This window comes from Oncorhynchus keta, chromosome 4, assembly GCF_023373465.1.
Source record: "Oncorhynchus keta strain PuntledgeMale-10-30-2019 chromosome 4, Oket_V2, whole genome shotgun sequence".
NCBI lineage: Eukaryota > Metazoa > Chordata > Actinopteri > Salmoniformes > Salmonidae > Oncorhynchus > Oncorhynchus keta.
Genome location: NC_068424.1, coordinates 85,415,407 through 85,436,210, shown reverse-complemented (window position 1 = coordinate 85,436,210; position 20,804 = coordinate 85,415,407). Strand labels below are relative to the sequence as shown.

General features: G+C 45.5%; 1 protein-coding gene across 4 annotated transcripts; it reads left to right on the top strand.

Moving 5' to 3' along the window:
• Positions 1-3,761: 3,761 nt before the first annotated feature.
• On the top strand, positions 3,762-19,129 carry prelid1a (PRELI domain containing 1a). Of its 4 annotated transcripts, none has more exons than XM_052518008.1 (7): positions 3,762-3,926; positions 4,052-4,202; positions 4,415-4,550; positions 9,374-9,599; positions 12,341-12,454; positions 16,034-16,112; positions 18,668-19,129. In XM_052518008.1, the coding sequence occupies exons 3-7, from the start codon at positions 4,459-4,461 to the stop codon at positions 18,790-18,792; spliced, it is 636 nt and encodes a 211-aa protein (XP_052373968.1). In that variant the 5' UTR covers positions 3,762-3,926; positions 4,052-4,202; positions 4,415-4,458; the 3' UTR covers positions 18,793-19,129. The 4 variants fall into 4 exon arrangements, with proteins under 4 accessions (XP_052373968.1, XP_052373966.1, XP_052373967.1 ...); XM_052518009.1 differs by having other exon boundaries at positions 3,818-3,926; positions 4,068-4,202; XM_052518006.1 differs by lacking the exon at positions 4,052-4,202 and having other exon boundaries at positions 3,794-3,926.
• Positions 19,130-20,804: the final 1,675 nt, after the last annotated feature.

Here is a 20,804-nt window from a genome sequence, read left to right as displayed (position 1 = left end):
TAACATGAATCCACACAAACTGCGAAATCATTTACGTGTATATATATTCCCCCTCCTTCAGTCATTTGAAAGCTCTGGGGCCTGAGAGGGTGGGGCCTGTATGAGGCAGTAATCCATATAGCTCATCAGATGTTAAATATGTTAATCCCCCCCCTGCAGAAACAATAATGTCAATCTTTCTTAACTTTAAAAAACATGTTTTTACTTGCGCAAGAACATGTATCACCAAAGCAACAAAGTCGACTTTCTTCACGTGTCTGGATCCTGCTGGTGCCACGAGGCACAGGCCTGGAGGCCTGGAGGCCTGGAGGCCTGGAGGCCTGGAGGCCAGGAGGCCTGGAGGCCAGGAGGCATGTTGCTGTAAATTCCCTACCATCGGGCCTTTTGCTCTTTCTGCTACCTCCGCATAGATAATAGGAGACAGAGTTTCTCCATCTGTTTCACCCATAGATAATAGGAGACAGAGTGTATCCATCTGTTTCACCCATAGATAATAGGAGACAGAGTTTCTCCATCTGTTTCACCCATAGATAATAGGAGACAGAGTTTCTCCATCTGTTTCACCCATAGATAATAGGAGACAGAGTTTCTCCATCTGTTTCACCCATAGATAATAGGAGACAGAGTTTCTCCATCTGTTTCACCCATAGATAATAGGAGACAGAGTTTATCCATCTGTTTCACCCATAGATAATAGGAGACAGAGTTTCTCCATCTGTTTCACCCATAGATAATAGGAGACAGAGTGTATCCATCTGTTTCACCCATAGATAATAGGAGACAAGAGTTTCTCCATCTGTTTCACCCAAAGATGTTGCCTCGGGTTCTCATCCACAGTGACAACACTTTATTCATTTGCAATTCTCTTCTTTTATACAGTCTCCATCAAAGTGATCTTCCCCACATGTCCCAAATCTGGGCTCTTTCCATCTGCAGACACTCTCTACATGACCCAAATGTTAACATCTCTTACACTGCATTGGCCTGGAAATTACGGACTATAAAGGGAAACACAGACGCGAGCTGCCCAGTGACATGAGCCTACCAGATGAGCTAAATGCCTTTTACCCCCTGTATATAGCCTCCACATTGACTCTGTACCGTAATACCCTGTATATAGCCTCCACATTGACTCTGTACCATAATAACCTGTATATAGCCTCCACATTGACTCTGCACCGTAATACCCTGTATATAGCCTCCACATTGACTCTGTACTGGTACCCCCTGTATATAGCCTCCACATTGACTCTGTACCGTAATACCCTGTATATAGCTTCCACATTGACTCTGTACCGTAATACCCTGTATATAGCCTTCACATTGACTCTGTACCGGTGACCCTTGTATATAGCCTCCACATTGACTCTGTACCACCCTGTATATAGCCTCCACATTGACTCTGTACCGGTACCCCCTGTATATAGCCTCCACATTGACTCTGTACCGTAATACCCTGTATATAGCCTCCACATTGACTCTGTACCGGTACCCCCTGTATATAGCCTCCACATTGACTCTGTACCGGTACCCCCTGTATATAGTCTCCACATTGACTCTGTACTGTAATACCCTGTACATAGCCTCCACATTGACTCTGTACTGGTACCCCCTGTATATAGCCTCCACATTGACTCTGTACCGTAATACCCTGTATATAGCCTCCACATTGACTCTGTACCGTAATACCCTGTATATAGCCTCCACATTGACTCTGTACCGTAATACCCTGTATATAGCCTCCACATTGACTCTGTACCGTAATACCCTGTATATAGCCTCCACATTGACTCTGTACCGTAATACCCTGTATATAGCCTCCACATTGACTCTGTACCGTAATACCCTGTATATAGCCTTCACATTGACTCTGTACCGGTGACCCTTGTATATAGCCTCCACATTGACTCTGTACCACCCTGTATATAGCCTCCACATTGACTCTGTACCGGTACCCCCTGTATATAGCCTCCACATTGACTCTGTACCGTAATACCCTGTATATAGCCTCCACATTGACTCTGTACCGGTACCCCCTGTATATAGCCTCCACATTGACTCTGTACCGGTACCCCCTGTATATAGTCTCCACATTGACTCTGTACTGTAATACCCTGTACATAGCCTCCACATTGACTCTGTACTGGTACCCCCTGTATATAGCCTCCACATTGACTCTGTACCGTAATACCCTGTATATAGCCTCCACATTGACTCTGTACCGTAATACCCTGTATATAGCCTCCACATTGACTCTGTACCGTAATACCCTGTATATAGCCTCCACATTGACTCTGTACCGTAATACCCTGTATATAGCCTCCACATTGACTCTGTACCGTAATACCCTGTATATAGCCTCCACATTGACTCTGTACCGTAATACCCTGTATATAGCCTCCACATTGACTCTGTACCGTAATACCCTGTATATAGCCTTCACATTGACTCTGTACCGGTGACCCTTGTATATAGCCTCCACATTGACTCTGTACCACCCTGTATATAGCCTCCACATTGACTCTGTACCGGTACCCCCTGTATATAGCCTCCACATTGACTCTGTACCGTAATACCCTGTATATAGCCTCCACATTGACTCTGTACCGGTACCCCCTGTATATAGCCTCCACATTGACTCTGTACCGGTACCCCCTGTATATAGTCTCCACATTGACTCTGTACTGTAATACCCTGTACATAGCCTCCACATTGACTCTGTACTGGTACCCCTGTATATAGCCTCCACATTGACTCTGTACCGTAATACCCTGTATATAGCCTCCACATTTACTCTGTACCGTAATACCCTGTATATAGCCTCCACATTGACTCTGTACCGTAATACCCTGTATATAGCCTCCACATTGACTCTGTACCGTAATACCCTGTATATAGCCTCCACATTGACTCTGTACCGTAATACCCTGTATATAGCCTCCACATTGACTCTGTACCGTAATACCCTGTATATAGCCTCCACATTGACTCTGTACCGTAATACCCTGTATTTAGCCTCGTTATTCTTATCGTGTTACTTTTATTTTTGCTTTTTATTTTAGTCTACTTGGTAAATATTTTCTTCTTCTTGAACTGCACTGTTGGTTAAGGGCTTGTCTGTAACCATTTCACAGTAAAGTCTACACTTGTTGTATTGTGACAAATACAATTTGATTTGATACAAAAGCTCTGACAGAGTAGTACACATATCACAGCTGCACCCAGTTTAGGACTCCACATCGAAAAACAGAACAGACAAACTCTTCTCCTTCTCCTTCTTCTCCTAACCACACAATGTGCACTCAACGTTCAGGATTTCTTTTTTTAGCGTTAGTCCTTTGACGGGTTCCCTGCTCTGTAGCTCAAAACACGACACAGGATAATAATTAACTTGAGTGAGGCCAACAAATGTTCCTTCTGATCAGCTGAAACACACAACATCAATGCAAGCACACTCCTCTTGTATTTCACTGACTACTTTATCCAAGGGTTTTTTTCACCGTTTTGGATACTCTCCCTGATCCACCAAATCACTGTGATATAATAAGAACAGCCCCAGAAAACCAACTCCTACCAGATACAAAGGGGTAAAACCAAGACTAGACGATTCCTTTCCCACAATATTTCATCATTTTGGACAAAAGCCCATTCATCCTTATTGCCACCGCTGTCAGATTCAAGCGCCTTCTCTGCTTCCGCCATCCTCCTTCCGCTGAAACAACGCCACCTGCCGTGGAGAAGACAGATTTTGGATCACTCTCGCTTCACCGCTTCCGCTCTGCTTTTGGTCGCACCGGATATGTCGTTGTTCTTGACCTTCCCTTTCAATTGGCCGGAATCAGTCTGTCGTGTAGCTGCAAGCTACATTCTTCTAAAAGTAGTAGAAAAATGCAATTATCTCCGCTGTAAATGGTATTGCCAACGAGGTAAGTGGCTTTCTTACCGTTTCATATTCAAGCGGAAAGATGTGTTTTCCTTCATATGAAAATGGGTCACTTTAGCGCTATGTAGCTAATTAATTGATGGCGTTGACCACCCACTCTATGCTAAGCTAACTAGCTCGTTAGCATTCCAGTAAGACTCGAGGGACTGCGTGAAGACGTGACCGTTTCCTGTCAACCTGTCACACGTCGTTAGCAGAACTGGGTTGCATATCGAGCGTTATGTGGACGTGCATATAGAGAGATAATATGCACAGACGGGTAACCGTTAACTATTATTATTATTATTATTTTTTTTTTTAAATTTTACCGAAGTTGATTGACAGCTGTCAACATTCCATTTTCTATGCTTTATCTAGGAGTTTCGCTTTTAGTGCAGCCTTCTCGTTTCACGATTAATTGGGCTGTTGTGCATGTAATTGATAATATACTAGTTCATTTGAGCTTACTCACGTGTACTATTCTTCTAACAGGTATTTACCAAAGTGTACATATAAAGTCGTCTTTTACTGGAACAATGGTGAAGTACTTTGCCTGTGTGGGTCTTCTGAAAAGTTCCTGGGACCAAGTCTGTATTGCTTTCTGGGAGCGATACCCCAACCCCTACAGGTAAGAAAGATACCCCCAACCCCTACAGGTAAGAAAGATACCCCCCAACCCCTACAGGTAAGAAAGATACCACCCAACCCCTACAGGTAAAGAAAGATACCCCCCAACCCCTACAGGTAAGAAAGAGCCCCTACAGGTAAGAAAGATACCCCCAACCCCTACAGGTAAGAAAGATACCCCCCCAACCCCTACAGGTAAGAAAGATGCCCCCCCAACCCCTACAGGTAAGAAAGATACCCCCCCAACCCCTACAGGTAAGAAAGATGCCCCCAACCCCTACAGGTAAGAAAGATACCCCCAACCCCTACAGGTAAGAAAGATACCCCCAACCCCTACAGGTAAGAAAGATACCCCCAACCCCTACAGGTAAGAAAGATACCCCCCAACCCCTACAGGTAAGAAAGATACCCCCAACCCCGACAGGTAAGATACCCCCAAAAGATACCCCCCAACCCCGACAGGTAAGAAAGATACCCCCAACCCCGACAGGTAAGAAAGATACCCCCCAACCCCTACAGGTAAGAAAGATACCCCCAACCCCTACACGTAAGAAAAGGTAAGAAAGATACCCCCCAACCCCTACAGGTAAGAAAGATACCCCCCCAACCCCTACACGTAAGAAAGATACCCCCCAACCCCTACAGGTAAGAAAGATAACCCCCCAACCCCTACAGGTAAGAAAGATACCCCCAACCCCTACAGGTTAGAAAGATACCCCCCCAACCCCTACAGGTAAGAAAGATCCCCCAACCCCTACAGGTAAGATAAATGGTGCCTTTAATATAAGAACGCTGAAATGAATACTTTTGATACTTAGGTATATCTAAAACCCAAATATTTTTGGATTTTACTCAAGTAGTATTTTACTGGGTGACTTTCACTTTTACTCAAGTAGTATTTTACTGGGTGACTTTCACTCAAGTAGTATTTTACTGGGTGACTTTTACTCAAGTAGTATTTTACTGGGTGACTTTTACTCAAGTAGTATTTTACTGGGTGACTTTTACTCAAGTAGTATTTTACTGGGTGACTTTTACTCAAGTAGTATTTTACTGGGTGACTTTCCCTTTTACTCAAGTAGTATTTTACTGGGTGACTTACTCAAGTAGTATTTTACTGGGTGACTTTCACTCAAGTAGTATTTTACTGGGTGACTTTCACTCAAGTAGTATTTTACTGGGTGACTTTCACTTTTACTCAAGTAGTATTTTACTGGGTGACTTTTACTCAAGTAGTATTTTACTGGGTGACTTTTACTCAAGTAGTATTTTACTGGGTGACTTTCACTCAAGTAGTATTTTACTGGGTGACTTTTACTCAAGTAGTATTTTACTGGGTGACTTTCACTTTTACTCAAGTAGTATTTTACTGGGTGACTTTCACTTTTACTCAAGTAGTATTTTACTGGGTGACTTTCACTCAAGTAGTATTTTACTGGGTGACTTTCACTCAAGTAGTATTTTACTGGGTGACTTTTACTCAAGTAGTATTTTACTGGGTGACTTACTCAAGTAGTATTTTACTGGGTGACTTACTCAAGTAGTATTTTACTGGGTGACTTTTACTCAAGTAGTATTTTACTGGGTGACTTTTACTCAAGTAGTATTTTACTGGGTGACTTTTACTCAAGTAGTATTTTACTGGGTGACTTTTACTCAAGTAGTATTTTACTGGGTGACTTTCCCTTTTACTCAAGTAGTATTTTACTGGGTGACTTACTCAAGTAGTATTTTACTGGGTGACTTTCACTTGAGCAACTTTCTGTGAAGGTTTCTATACTTTTCCTGAAGTATGACAGTTGGGTACTTTCCCCACCACTGCCTTTCTCTGTGTTCATACATCCCCAAAAGACCCATCTACAAGTCAGAATGTTGAATAAACTTAAGTTAAACTTACTGTGTTACCTGTTGTCTGCTGATTTCATCCTCGGGTGGAAATATGAGACAAAATATCCACCAATATGTTATTAAACAGACTTCCAGAACGCTGGTCTGTATAATTATCTGTAGCTTTGTATTTCCGGGTGTGTATTTTCACGGTTACTTTCGGCTATTGTTTACGTAGTGTGCATCAGGTGCGAATGCATCAAGTGATTGAAAATAGAAGCAGAGAGAGAGATATATATATATATATATACACACACTGTCCGGGCAATGTAATTAGAGCAGTAAAATACGTTTTTTTTTTTTTGTCATACCCGTGGTATGTTCCTAGGCTGTCATTGAAAATAAGAATTTGTTCTTAACTGACTTGCCTAGTTAAATAAAGGTAAAATAAAACATGTGGTCTGATATACCACAGCTGTCAGCCAATAAGCATTCAGGGCTCAAACTACCCTGTTTATAAATAGTCCTAGACTAACCCTCCTAATGTCACTAGGCTGTACTATAAATAGACCTCGACTAACTCATATGAATGCCCAACCTGGAAAACAGGTTGTTTGCTGTATCACTAAAGTCATAGTGAAGTTGAAGCATTGTTGGTATACACACACACACACACACACACACACACACACACACACACACCTGGAAAACATTCACTGTCAGTGATTCAGAGGTTTACTGCAAGATACTTACCCAGTCAGACGAACTCATGGAAGCCATTTTTTTGTATGTGTCTGCGTGCAGTCTGGAGATGATTGAAGTTAGCATATCGTTAGCTTAGCGCAATTACTGGAAATCTCCCAGTACTAGAACATGAAAAAAAATGGTTTGGTGCAGTGGAGGCTGCCGAGGGGAGGACGGCTCTAATGGCTAGAATGGAGTCAATCGACTGGTATCAACCACATGTTTGATACCATTCCATTGACTGTATTTCAAGGCATTATTATGAGCCGGACTCCACTGGTTTTGGCACTAGATTTATTGTGAACTTTCGGTACTTCTGTCATGTGTCTCACGGATCAAACCGGTCTGTTAGCGCAGCAGATGTCCCCCTTTTATAGCGTGAGCTCACATGTTACCTCTCCACTCATGCTGCACAGAAGTTAACACGCTTGAATAATGCAACACGGCATGTTGAAACTGTTCATTTACTGTTCGCAAAACAATGTCCTACAGGCTAGAACCCTTTACAATGCAAGAAGATACCGGTATCTTCCATATTTTGTAGGATAACTTTCCTAGCTAGCTGACAGCTGAAGCTAACATCAATTCAACACCCTGGTACTTTGTTTGTGGTAATATACGAACCAAAAAGCAAAATATGCAGATTTTCAAAGCTGATAGCCACCAAAACTTTATCAATTCACTTATTCGATCTCTCTCGCACGTCTGCACCAGAGATCTACTGCCTCAGCCAACTGACTTCTCTGACAGGCCGCCCACCTCTTGCCTCATGAATTATGTCATTACTGGTTGAAGACTGCGCACATTTTTATAAAATAAGCTACTTTTATGCAAATGTTGTTGATGAGTCTGAGGTCCTGAGCGCTCTGGAGCAGGTTTTAATGAAGGACTTGTCTTTGCTTTTGCTCCATTCATCTTTCCTCGATCCTGACTAGTCTCCCAGTCCATGCCGCTGAAAACCTCCCAAGGCCTGATGCTGTCACCACCATGCTTCACCGTAGGCAAGGTGCCAGGTTTCCTCCAGACATGACGTTTGGCATTCAGGCCAAATAATTCCATCTTGGTTTCAAATGGTCTGAGAGTCCTTTAGGTGCCTTTTGGCAAACTCAAGCGGGCTGTCATGTGCCTTTTTTACTGAGTAGTGGCTTCCGTCTGGCCACTTTACCATAAAGGCCTGATTTGGTGGAGTGCTGCAGAGATGGTTGTCCTTCTGGAAGGTTCTACCACAGAAGAATTCTGGAGCTCTGACCGTGACTATTGGGTTCTTGGTCACCTCCCTGACCATGGTCACCTCCCCTGACCAAGGCCCTTCTCCCCGATTGCTCAGTTTGGCCGGACGGCCAGCTCTAGGAAGATTCTGGATGGTACCAGACTTCTATTTAAGATTGATGGATGCCATGGTGGTGTTGGAGAACTTCAATGCTGCAGAAACGTTTTGGTACCCTTCCCCAGATCTGTGCCTCGACACAATCCCTGTCTCGAACTCTACGGACAATTCCTTCGACCTCATGGCTTGGTTTTTGCTCTGACATGCACCTGTCAACTGTGGGACCTTATACAGACAGGTGTGTGCCTTTCCAAATCATGTCCAATCAGTTGAATTGACCGCAGCTGGACTCCAATCAAGTTGTAGAAACATCTCAAGGATGATCAATGGAAACCGGATGAACCTGAGCTGAATTTCAAGTCTCATAGCAAAAGGTCTGAATACTTACGTAAATAAGGTATTTCTGTTTGTTATACATTTGCAAAAACTTCACTTTGTCATTATTGAGTATTGTTTGTAGATTGAGGAAAATATTTAATTCAATACATTTTAGAATAAGACTAACTTAAACCAATGGTGGAAAAAGTGAAGGGGTCTGAACCTAACACTGTGTACTTAGATTTGTATAATTTGTGAATTAATGCATACATGGCTGTCTCTTATTTTAAAATGAAATGTAAAAAAAAAACATATATAATGATACTGAATTCAAAGATGCCCAAATGATTGAACTGAGCAGTATCTGAGTTTACCTGTCTGGATCAAGGGGCATTCTGGGACTTTGGTTAATACACCTTTTGTTGTTGTGGTGATACGTTTGGACCTCTAATCTTTTAGTATCCTTTTAAGCTGTAAAGTGTCTCTGAATGATACCTAATTTACCCCTCCCATCTCTTTTCTCCCCAGCATGTCTCTAACTGTAATACAATATTACAAGGAACTATAAATATTACAATATTACAATGAACTCTCTTCTCTCCCCACAGTAACCATGTCCTAACGGAGGACATCATCTTCAGGGATGTAACTCCCGGTAACCGTCTGGTCTCTAGGCGACTGCTGACCAAAACTAACCGCGCCCCTCGCTGGATGGAGAAGTACCTGCCGGTTACCATGGCCAGGCACGCCTACATCATCGAGGATTCCATTGTGGACCCCCAGAACAGAACCATGACAACGCTGACTTGGAACATCAGCCACGCACGAATGATGGTACGTGTGACCGACTGGGATTCATACTGTGACTGTGCTAACCTGCTGAGCTAAAGCCTTGGTATTAGCTCAGGGAGCCAGCGCAAGTCTTCATCTTTGAATCTACACTACATGACCAAAAGTATGTGGACATCTGTACGTCAAACATCTCATTCCAAAATCATGGGCATTAATATGGAGTTGGTCCCCCCCCTTTGCTGCTATAACAGCCTCCACTCTTCTGGGAAGACTTTCCACTAGATGTTGGAACATTGCTGCTATAACAGCCTCCACTCTTCTGGGAAGGCTTTCCACTAGATGTCGGAACATTGCTGCTATAACAGCCTCTACTCTTCTGGGAAGGCTTTCAACTAGATGTTGGAACATTGCTGCTATAACAGCCTCCATCCACTCTTCTGGGAAGGCTTTCCTCTAGATGTTGGAACATTGCTGCTATAACAGCCTCCACTCTTCTAGGAAGGCTTTCCACTAGATGTTGGTACATTGCTGCTATATCAGCCTCCACTCTTCTGGGAAGGCTTTCCACTAGATGTTGGAACATTGCTGCTATAACGGCCTCCACTCTTCTGGGAAGGCTTTCCACTAGATGTTGGTACATTGCTGCTATATCAGCCTCCATCCACTCTTCTGCTTTCCACTAGATGGAACATTGCTGGCTCTTCCTCTAGATGTTGGAACATTGCTGCTATAACAGCCTCCACTCTTCTAGGAAGGCTTTCCACTAGATGTTGGAACATTGCTGCTATAACAGCCACTCTTCTGGGAAGGCTAGATGTTGGAACATTGCTGCTATAACAGCCTCCACTCTTCTGGGAAGGCTTTCCACTAGATGTTGGAACATTGCTGCTATATCAGCCTCCACTCTTCTGGGAAGGCTTTCCACTAGATGTTGAACATTGCTGCTATACAGCCTCCACTCTTTGCTGCTATATCAGCCTCCACTCTTCTGGGAAGGCTTTCCAGTAGATGTTGGAACATTGCTATATCAGCCTCCATAACAGTTGGAACATTGCTCTATAACAGCCTCCACTCTTCTGGGAAGGCTTTTGATGGTGTTGAGGTCAGGGCTCTGTGCAGGCCAGTCAAGTTCTACCACACTGATCTCAACTAACCATTTCTGTATGGACCTCGCTTTGTGCACGGGGGCATTGTCATGCTGAAACAGGATAGGGCCTTCCCAAACTGTTGCCACAAAGTTGGAAGCTTAGAATCGTCTAGAATGTCATTGTATGCTGTAGCGTTAAGACTTCCCTTCGCTGGAACTAAGGGGCCTGAACCATGAAAAACAGCCACAGACCATTATTCCTCCTCCACCAAACTTTACAGTTGGCACTATGCATTGGGGCAAGGTAGCGTTCTCCTGGCATCCAGCCAAACACAGATTAGTCCGTCGGACTGTCAGATGGTGAAGAGTGATTCATCACTCCAGAGAACCACTGTTTCAGAGTCCAATGGCGGCGAGCTTTACACCACTCGATGGTTGGCATTGCTCATGGTGATCTTAGGTTTGTGTGCGGCTGCTCGGCCACGGAAACCCATTTCATGAAGCTCCCGACGAACAGTTGTGCTGACGTTGCTTCCAGAGGCAGTTTGGAACTCAGTAGTGAGAAGTGAGAAGCAAAGAACGACAGACAAGTTTTTAGTTCTGTGAGCTTGTGTGGCCTACCACTTTGCAGCTGAGCCGTTGTTGCTCCTAGACGTTTCCACTTCACAATAACAGCACTTACAGTTGACCGGGGACGCCCTGTCAGGGCAGAAATTTGACGAACTGACTTGTTGGAAAGGTGGCATCTTATGACGGTGCCACGTTGAAAGGCACTGAGCTCTTCAGTAAGGCCATTCTACTGACAATGTTTGTCTATGGAGATTGCATGGCTGTGTGCTCAATTTTGATTAATTATTTCGATATATTTTTAAATTTATTATTGTTTTTACCTACACCTGTCGGCAACGTGTTTGGCGGAAATGGCCAAATCTACTAATTTGAAGGAGTGTCCACATACTTTTGCTCAGTGTATCTGAATTTGAGCAGTATTTCTCTGGTGGGAGTCACTATGAAGACACGAACCAGCAGCTCTTAATACAATGTGGACCCCAGGAAGATTAGCCAACGTTCCGGCGCATCCTAATAAATCATGACTAATTACTAGTTTATCTTCTACTCTGGCATTTGAAAAATATTCAGGCCCCTTGACATTTTCCACATTTTGTTACAGCCTCATTCTAAAATGGATTCAATTGTTTTTGTTTTTTTCAATCTACACACAATACCTCCATAATGACAAAGCAAAAAAAAAAAAAACGGTTTTTAGAAATTGTTACAAATGTTTTTCAAATTTTAAAAAACGATCACATTTACATAAGTATTCAGACCCTTTACTCAGTACTTTGTTGAAGCACCTTTTGGTAGCGTTTACAGCCCAGAGTCGTCTTGGGTCTGACGCTACAAGCTTGGCACACCTGTATTCGGGGGAGTTCCTCCTATTCTTCTCTGCAGATCCTGTCAAGGGTCTGAATATTTATATAAAGTTATATTTAATTATATAGTTATAGTTAATATTTTAGCAAAAATGTCTAAACCTGTTTTTCGCTTTGTCATTATGGGGTATATTGTGTGTAGATTGATGAGGAAAATAACATTTAATCCGTTAGAATAAGGCTGTAATGTTATACTCTCTGAATGCACTATTTTCACTGTAGTTTTAGTCCTAATAAGGTCTATGCTTTGATTCCCCTGTCAGTCTGTGGAGGAGCGTTGTGAGTACAGAATTAACCCTGACAACACCAGCTGGACGGAGATTAACAGAGAGGCCTGGATCTCGTCTAACCTCTACGGGCTCTCCAGAGCTATACAGGTAGGTGTGTGTGTGTGTGTGTGTGTGGGTTTAAGGGCAAGTGGGAACTAAGTGGTACTGGAAGGGTGGGGTCCCTAGAAAGTCCCTGACTTGACAATCTTTCTACAGCCATGTATATAGCTAGGTAGCCATGTATAGTATATAGCCATGTATAGTATATATTTACATTACAGTTACATTTAAGTCATTTAGCAGACGTTCTTATCCAGAGCGACTTACAAATTGGTGCATACACCTTATGACATCCAGTGGAACAGCCACTTTACAATAGTGCATCTAAATCTTTTAAGGGGGTGAGAAGGATTACTTTATCCTATCCTAGGTATTCCTTAAAGAGGTGGGGTTTCAGGTGTCTCCGGAAGGTGGTGATTGACTCCGCTGTCCTGGCGTCGTGAGGGAGTTTGTTCCACCATTGGGGGCCAGAGCAGCGAACAGTTTTGACTGGGCTGAGCGATGTATTGTATGTAGCCATGTATAGTATGTAGCCATGTATAAGAAAATTACTGTGTTTACTTAAATCCCCTGTGGAATGATGAGGAATTGAAACATTGTATGGTTGAGATGGATGAGGCAAAAGGAATGGCAAATAAGTCTGGCAGCCCAACTGATTGGCAAACGTAGAAATCATGAGACTAAACTGAATAAAACTACACTATGAAACAAATAAATGACATAAAGAATGATAGTAAAAAGCTTTGGAGCGCCTTAAATGTTGGTGGGGGACTCTTCACATTCATCACAAAACCGACTGATATTGCCAACTACTTTAATTATTTTTTTTCATTGGCAAGATTAGCAAATTTAGGCATGACATGCCAGCAACAAACGCTGACTCTACACATCCAAGTATATCTGATCAAATTATGAAATACGACAATTGCAATTCCGTAAAATGATTGTGGAAGAGGTGAGAAAATTGTCTATCAATAATGACAAACTACCGGGGTCTGACCATCTAGATGGAAAATTACTGAGGTAATTTATATTATTGAAAGCGAATGATATTGCCACTCCTATTTACCATATCTTACATTTTAAGCCTACTAGAGAGTGTAGTAGGCCTCAGGCCTGGAGGGAAGCAAAACGTCATTCTGCTACTTAAGAATATTAAAGCCCCCTTTACTGGTTCAAATAGCTGACCTGTTACCAATAGCTGGATGTCATGGTTGCCTTTAGTTTGAAGATGTAATCCGGAGACAGGTGTTTTCTCCTTCTCCTTAGCTATAATACTCGAATTACACTGATTTAAAAAAAAAAAAAAAAAAAATCAGCTGTTAATACAAGATGCATTTTTAAAAAGCCGCGTTAGACAGGATTACCTAGACTTACTGACCAGCTCAAATGGACAGAAGTGTGCTATATGGTAGACCAATCCAAACTCATCTCTCGGCATGTCCAGCCCACTCATTATCTCAGCCTACCGTGGCTTGCGGGAAGGTTGCTGTCTCTTTCTGTGGCTAAACCTACTAGCCTCGTAATTTTAACAATTCTATTTCTATTTACATACAAGTTTGTTATTAAGGCACATGAAAGTTCACATGGTTCACATACGTTCAAACGGCTCTCCTGCGAAATAGTGAGCTGCGACTAGTTTCCGGAAACGGGTCACATATTGTGGATAAAGAGTTATGGAACACAGAGGGTGTTCTTTAATGGAAGCCTCCAACATAATTCAAGTAGAATCAGGAATTCCCCAGGGCAGCTGTCTAGGCCCCTTTTTATCAATCTTCACTAACGGTTTTAAGTATAGCCAGTGTTTGCGGATGACTCAACACTGTACACGTCAGCTACTACAGCAATCGAAATGACTACAACACCTAACAAAGAGCTGCAGAGAGCAGGAACTAATGAGGATCCATAATAAACCCCAGGAAGAGTAGCTGCTGCCTTGACAGTAACTAATGGGGATCCATAGTAAACCCCAGTAAGAGTAGCTGCTGCCTTGGCAGGAACTAATGGGGATCCATAATAAACCCCAGGAACAGTAGCTGCTGTCTTGGTAGGAACTAATGGGGATCCATAATAAACCCCAGGAAGAGTAGCTGCTGCCTTGACAGTAACTAATGGGGATCCATAGTAAACCCCAGGAAGAGTAGCTGCTGCCTTGGCAGGAACTAATGGGGATCCATAATAAACCCCAGGAAGAGTAGCTTCTGCCTTGGCAACAGGAACTAATGGGGATCCATAATAAACCCCAGGAAGAGTAGCTGCTGCCTTGACAGTAACTAATGGGGATCCATAGTAAACCCCAGGAAGAGTAGCTGCTGCCTTGGCAGGAACTAATGGGGATCCATAATAAACCCCAGGAAGAGTAGCTGCTGTCTTGGTAGGAACTAATGGGGATCCATAATAAACCCCAGGAAGAGTAGCTGCTGTCTTGGTAGGAACTAATGGGGATCCATAATAAACCCCAGGAAGAGTAGCTGCTGTCTTGGTAGGAACTAATGGGGATCCATAATAAACCCCAGGAAGAGTAGCTGCTGTCTTGGTAGGAACTAATGGGGATCCATAATAAACCCCAGGAAGAGTAGCTGCTGTCTTGGTAGGAACTAATAGGGATCCATAATAAACCCCAGGAAGAGTAGCTGCTGCCTTGGCAACAGGAACTAATGGGGATCCATAATAAACCCCAGGAAGAGTAGCTGCTGCCTTGGCAACAGGAACTAATGGGGATCCATAATAAACCCCAGGAAGAGTAGCTGCTGCCTTGGCAACAGGAACTAATGGGGATCCATAATAAACCCCAGGAAGAGTAGCTGCTGCCTTGGTAGGAACTAATGGGGATCCATCATAAACCCCAGGAAGAGTAGCTGCTGTCTTGGTAGGAACTAATGGGGATCCATAATAAACCCCAGGAAGAGTAGCTGCTGTCTTGGTAGGAACTAATGGGGATCCATAATAAACCCCAGGAACAGTAGCTGCTGTCTTGGTAGGAACTAATGGGGATCCATAATAAACCCCAGGAAGAGTAGCTGCTGTCTTGGTAGGAACTAATGGGGATCCATAATAAACCCCAGGAAGAGTAGCTGCTGCCTTGGCAACAGGAACTAATGGGGATCCATAATAAACCCCAGGAAGAGTAGCTGCTGCCTTGGCAACAGGAACTAATGGGGATCCATAATAAACCCCAGGAAGAGTAGGTGCTGCCTTGGCAACAGGAACTAATGGGGATCCATAATAAACCCCAGGAAGAGTAGCTGCTGCCTTGGCAACAGGATCTAATGGGGATCCATAATAAACCCCAGGAAGAGTAGCTGCTGCCTTGGCAACAGGAACTAATGGGGATCCATAATAAACCCCAGGAAGAGTAGCTGCTGCCTTGGCAACAGGAACTAATGGGGATCCATAATAAACCCCAGGAAGAGTAGCTGCTGCCTTGGCAACAGGAACTAATGGGGATCCATAATAAACCCCAGGAAGAGTAGCTGCTGCCTTGGCAACAGGAACTAATGGGGATCCATCATAAATACAAATAGCACCATAGGAACTAATGTCACTGTCAGTTATACCGCACAACAAGACCAGCACTCCCTGTCAGTCATAGCCTAACCATCATTAATGTCTGGCCTCATTTTACAGGAATTCGGCCTTGCCCGGTTCAAGACCAGTGTTACAAAGACCATGAAAGGGTTTGAATACGTCCTGGCCAAAATGCAAGGTAAGATGAAGGCCAGTTGTTTTATTACGCAGTAAAATAAGGTGGGGCGATCAGTTCAGTTCCTTATTATTAGCAGTGCTGTGTGGTGGGGGAGTGGTAGACACGGCACTGTGTGGTGGGTAGACACGGCACGGCGTGGTGGGTAGACACGGCACGGTGTGGTGGGTAGACACGGCACTGTGTGGTGGGGGAGTGGTAGACACGGCACTGTGTGGTGGGGGAGTGGTAGACACGGCACTGTGTGGTGGGGGAGTGGTAGACACGGCACGGTGTGGTGGGGAGTGGTAGACACGGCACTGTGTGGTGGGGGGGGGAGTGGTAGACACGGCACTGTGTGGTGGGGGAGTGGTAGACACGGCACTGTGTGGTGGGGGAGTGGTAGACACTGCACTGTGTGTGGGGGAGTGGTAGACATGGTGTGGTGGGTAGACATGGTGTGGTGGGTAGACATGGTGTGGTGGGTAGACATGGTGTGGTGGGTAGACACTGTGTGGTGGGTAGACACTGTGTGGTGGGGAGTGGTAGACACGGCACGGTGTGGTGGGGGAGTGGTAGACACGGCACGGTGTGGTGGGTAGACACGGTGTGGTGGGTAGACACGGTGTGGTGGGGGAGTGGTAGACACGGCACGGTGTGGTGGGTAGACACGGTGTGGTGGGTAGACACGCACGGGGTGTGTGGTGGGTGTGGTGGGTAGACACGGTGTGGTGGGTAGACACGGTGTGGTGGGTAGACACGGTGTGGTGGGTAGGCACGGTGTGGTGGGTAGGCACGGTGTGGTGGGTAGACACGGCACGGTGTGGTGGGTAGGCACGGTGTGGTGGGTAGGCACGGTGTGGTGGGTAGACACGGCACGGTGTGGTGGGTAGACGCGGTGTGGTGGGTAGACACGGCACGGTGTGGTGGGTAGACACGGCACGGTGTGGTAGGCAGGGTCGGGAGGGTAGACACGGTGTGGTGGGTAGACACGGCACGGTGTGGTGGGTAGACACGGCACGGTGTGGTGGGTAGACACGGCACGGTGTGGTGGGTAGACACGGCACGGTGTGGTGGGTAGACACGGCACGGTGTGGTGGGTAGGCACGGCACGGTGGGGTGGGTAGGCACGGTGTGGTGGGTAGGCACGACACGGTGCGGTGGGTAGGCACGGCACGGTGTGGTGGGTAGACACGGTGTGGTGGGTAGACACGGCACGGTGTGGTGGGTAGACACGGCACGGTGTGGTGGGTAGACACGGCACGGTGCGGTGGGTAGACACGGACACGGCACGGTGCGGGGTAGACACGGCACGGTGCGGTGGGTAGACACGGTGCGGTGGGTAGACACGGTGCGGTGGGTAGACACGGCACGGTGCGGTGGGTAGACACGGCACGGTGGGTAGACACGGCTGGTTGGTGTCCCAGGTCTAAACCAGGCCCTGATTACAGGGGAGCAATGGCTGGTGTCCCAGGTCTAAACCAGGCCCTGATTACAGGGGAGCACTGGCTGGTGTCCCAGGTCTAAACCAGGCCCTGATTACAGGGGAGCAATGGCTGGTGTCCCAGGTCTAAACCAGGCTCTGATTACAGGGGAACAATGGCTGGTGTCCCAGGTCTAAACCAGGCCCTGTTTTTACAGGGGGAGGGGCAATGGCTGGTGTCCCAGGTCTAAACCAGGCCCTGATTACAGGGGAACAATGGCTGGTGTCCCAGGTCTAAACCAGGCCCTGATTACAGGGGAACAATGGCTGGTGTCCCAGGTCTAAACCAGGCCCTGATTACAGGGGAACAATGGCTGGTGTCCCAGGTCTAAACCAGGCTCTGATTACAGGGGAGCAATGGCTGGTGTCCCAGGTCTAAACCAGGCCCTGATTACAGGGAGCAATGGCTGGTGTCCCAGGTCTAAACCAGGCCCTGATTACAGGGGAGCAATGGCTGGTGTCCCAGGTCTAAACCAGGCCCTGATTACAGGGGAACAATGGCTGGTGTCCCAGGTCTAAACCAGGCCCTGATTACAGGGGAACAATGGCTGGTGTCCCAGGTCTAAACCAGGCCCTGATTACAGGGGAGCAATGGCTGGTGTCCCAGGTCTAAACCAGACCCTGATTACAGGGGAGCAATGGCTGGTGTCCCAGGTCTAAACCAGGCCCTGATTACAGGGGACAATGGCTGGTGTCCCAGGTCTAAACCAGGCCCTGATTACAGGGGAACAATGGCTGGTGTCCCAGGTCTAAACCAGGCCCTGATTACAGTGGAACAATGGCTGGTGTCCCAGGTCTAAACCAGGCCCTGATTACAGGGGAACAATGGCTGGTGTCCCAGGTCTAAACCAGGCCCTGATTAGAGGGAACAATGGAACAAAGCAGTGGAACTGGCTTCCAGGTCGGGTTTGAATTTGAGGATTAAGACTCCTTGACTCCAGCCATGTTCTAACCACCACGTTCTCTCTCTCTCTCTCATTCTTTCTTTCTTTCTCTCTCTTTCTCTCTCTCTTTCATTCTCTCTCTTTCTCTCTCTTTCTCTCTCTTTCTTTCTCTCTCTTTCTCTCTCTTTCTCTCTCTTTCTTTTTCTTTCCAGGTGATACCCCCTCCAGGACACTGGCTGAGCATGCTGCAGAGAGGGCCAGGGAGACGGCTCTGGTAGCTAAAGAGAAAGCCAAAGGCCTGGCCTCACAGGCTCACAAGAAACAACAGTATGTCTGAGCTGCCAGTGTAGGGTGAAGTTTCCCCGAGATGCTGATGTGTTTAGGATTGGGGGCAGGGAAGCTGATCCTAAATGTCTTCCTAGAAACTTTATCCTGGAGCCCGAGGTGCCAGTGGGAGGAAGTAGACATTGGCCCCTGTCAGACCTGCCTGGATTCATACACTATTCAAGAATAATTTCAACTACTTTATCTGGGATCGATTTTAAGTATGCCTGGAACCAATAGAATGCTGAAAACCCTGCTCATCTGGCACTCCAGGCAGGCTCAAGCAATTACAACAAAAAAACACAAAAGAATGTTGAATAGGATCTGAACCCAGATCTGTTTGGCCCTAACTGCTGACCAGAGTCAGATCTTATTTACCTAATGATTACATTTGAGGTAGGGGGAATCTGATCCCAGATCTGTTTGGTCCTAACTGCTGGACCAGAGTCAGATCTTATTTACCTAATGATTACATTTGGAGGTAGGGGAATCTGATCCCAGATCTGTTTGGTCCTAACTGCTGGACCAGAGTCAGATCTTATTTACCTAATGATTACATTTGGAGGTAGGGGAATCTGATCCCAGATCTGTTTGGTCCTAACTGCTGGACCAGAGTCAGATCTTATTTACCTAATGATTATATTTGGAGGTAGGGGAATCTGATCCCAGATCTGTTTGGTCCTAACTGCTGACCAGAGTCAGATCTTATTTACCTAATGATTACATTTGGAGGTAGGGGAATCTGATCCCAGATCTGTGATTAAGGTTAAAAATCCGGTAACTTCCAGAAATACCAGTTGGAAGATTCCCGAACAATATAATATATTAATATATATAGTATAATAAGGTAATAAGTTGAAATCTGAAATCCTCTAACCAGGATTTCTGGAACGTTTCTGGGAAATGTTTTAAATGCTTTGAAGAAATGTTGCTCGGTGTGACTGAGCTCAGGACCATTACAGTTAAAAGCTTGATTTGATTCAAATGTGCTTGGAGGGTGAGACGTAATTATTGTTTCCTCCGGAGGCGGAGTCTTAATCAAACTCCGCCTCTTAAATGTTGCAACAATGCAAAGGGCTCGGCATAGCTCCGCATTGACATGATTGGTTGACGGTAAGGGGAGGGGGGGGTCCTGTATTAACACAAACTCGCTGCCATGACAACTTCCTTCACAGCAGTTCTGACTTCTGCAGAGGCTGCAACACAGTAAGCGGCGTACGGGCCACTACAGATGTCGTTTTGACCATGCAGAGCTTTACACTTTTGTCTTCTACCACAAAGTGTCTAGGGTCACAGTAGTCCTAGCTAGCGTCCTTGTGTCCTTTCCTTCAGGACAGGTAGGTGAAGGCACTGGGCTTGTTTACATTCTACTCCTCCACGTGTCCGTGGTCTTATCAGTTGGGGTGTAGAGATGTTTATCTCGATGAGACGAACCTGCAGAAATGAAGGTTCCATACTAGTAGCAGGAAGTGGCCGTGACGAGGCTAAACGCTATGGAAGTGGTGACTGTACATCACAGAATGTAAACTGACTGTAATGGTTGGAGGTATGCGACAGCATTAGGACAGGACGACGCCAGTCTCACCCAGCAGGTGGTCTACTGTGCACGTGCCGACGTCGGTCTTGTCCTCTTGTTTTTTTTTTTTATCGGGAGCGAGTACAAGAGCCTGGTTCGTGTCTCTTAAAAATGACTCGTGACTCTAGTTAGGTTTCCATCTGGCTGTTTTCGTGACCAACTGAATACTGTCATCGTCTTAAAGTCTACCCACCACGAGGATGTAGTTCCGCACAGGAAGCAGGTCCTTAGACGCTGATATTGGGTCAGTTTACCATTTCCCCCACTAATGTCTACGGTTAGGATTGGGGGAAGCTGATCCTAGACCTGAGGCCGACCCACCATTCCCTCCCAACTCAAAGGTTGTATCCCAAATGGCACCCTTTATTCCTCCTATATAGTGTACTACTTTACCAGAGCCCCATAGACCCTGATATAAAGTAGTGTCCCAGAGTCCTATAGACCCTGAT

Coding starts and splice junctions, on each gene's coding strand:
- prelid1a (XM_052518006.1), top strand. CDS start 3,800: ATGTCGTTGTTCTTGACCTTCCCTTTCAATTGGCCGGAATCAGTCTGT. Junction 9,600..12,340: donor TCAGCCACGCACGAATGATG/GTACGTGTGACC, acceptor TTCCCCTGTCAG/TCTGTGGAGGAGCGTTGTGA. Junction 12,455..16,033: donor GGCTCTCCAGAGCTATACAG/GTAGGTGTGTGT, acceptor CTCATTTTACAG/GAATTCGGCCTTGCCCGGTT.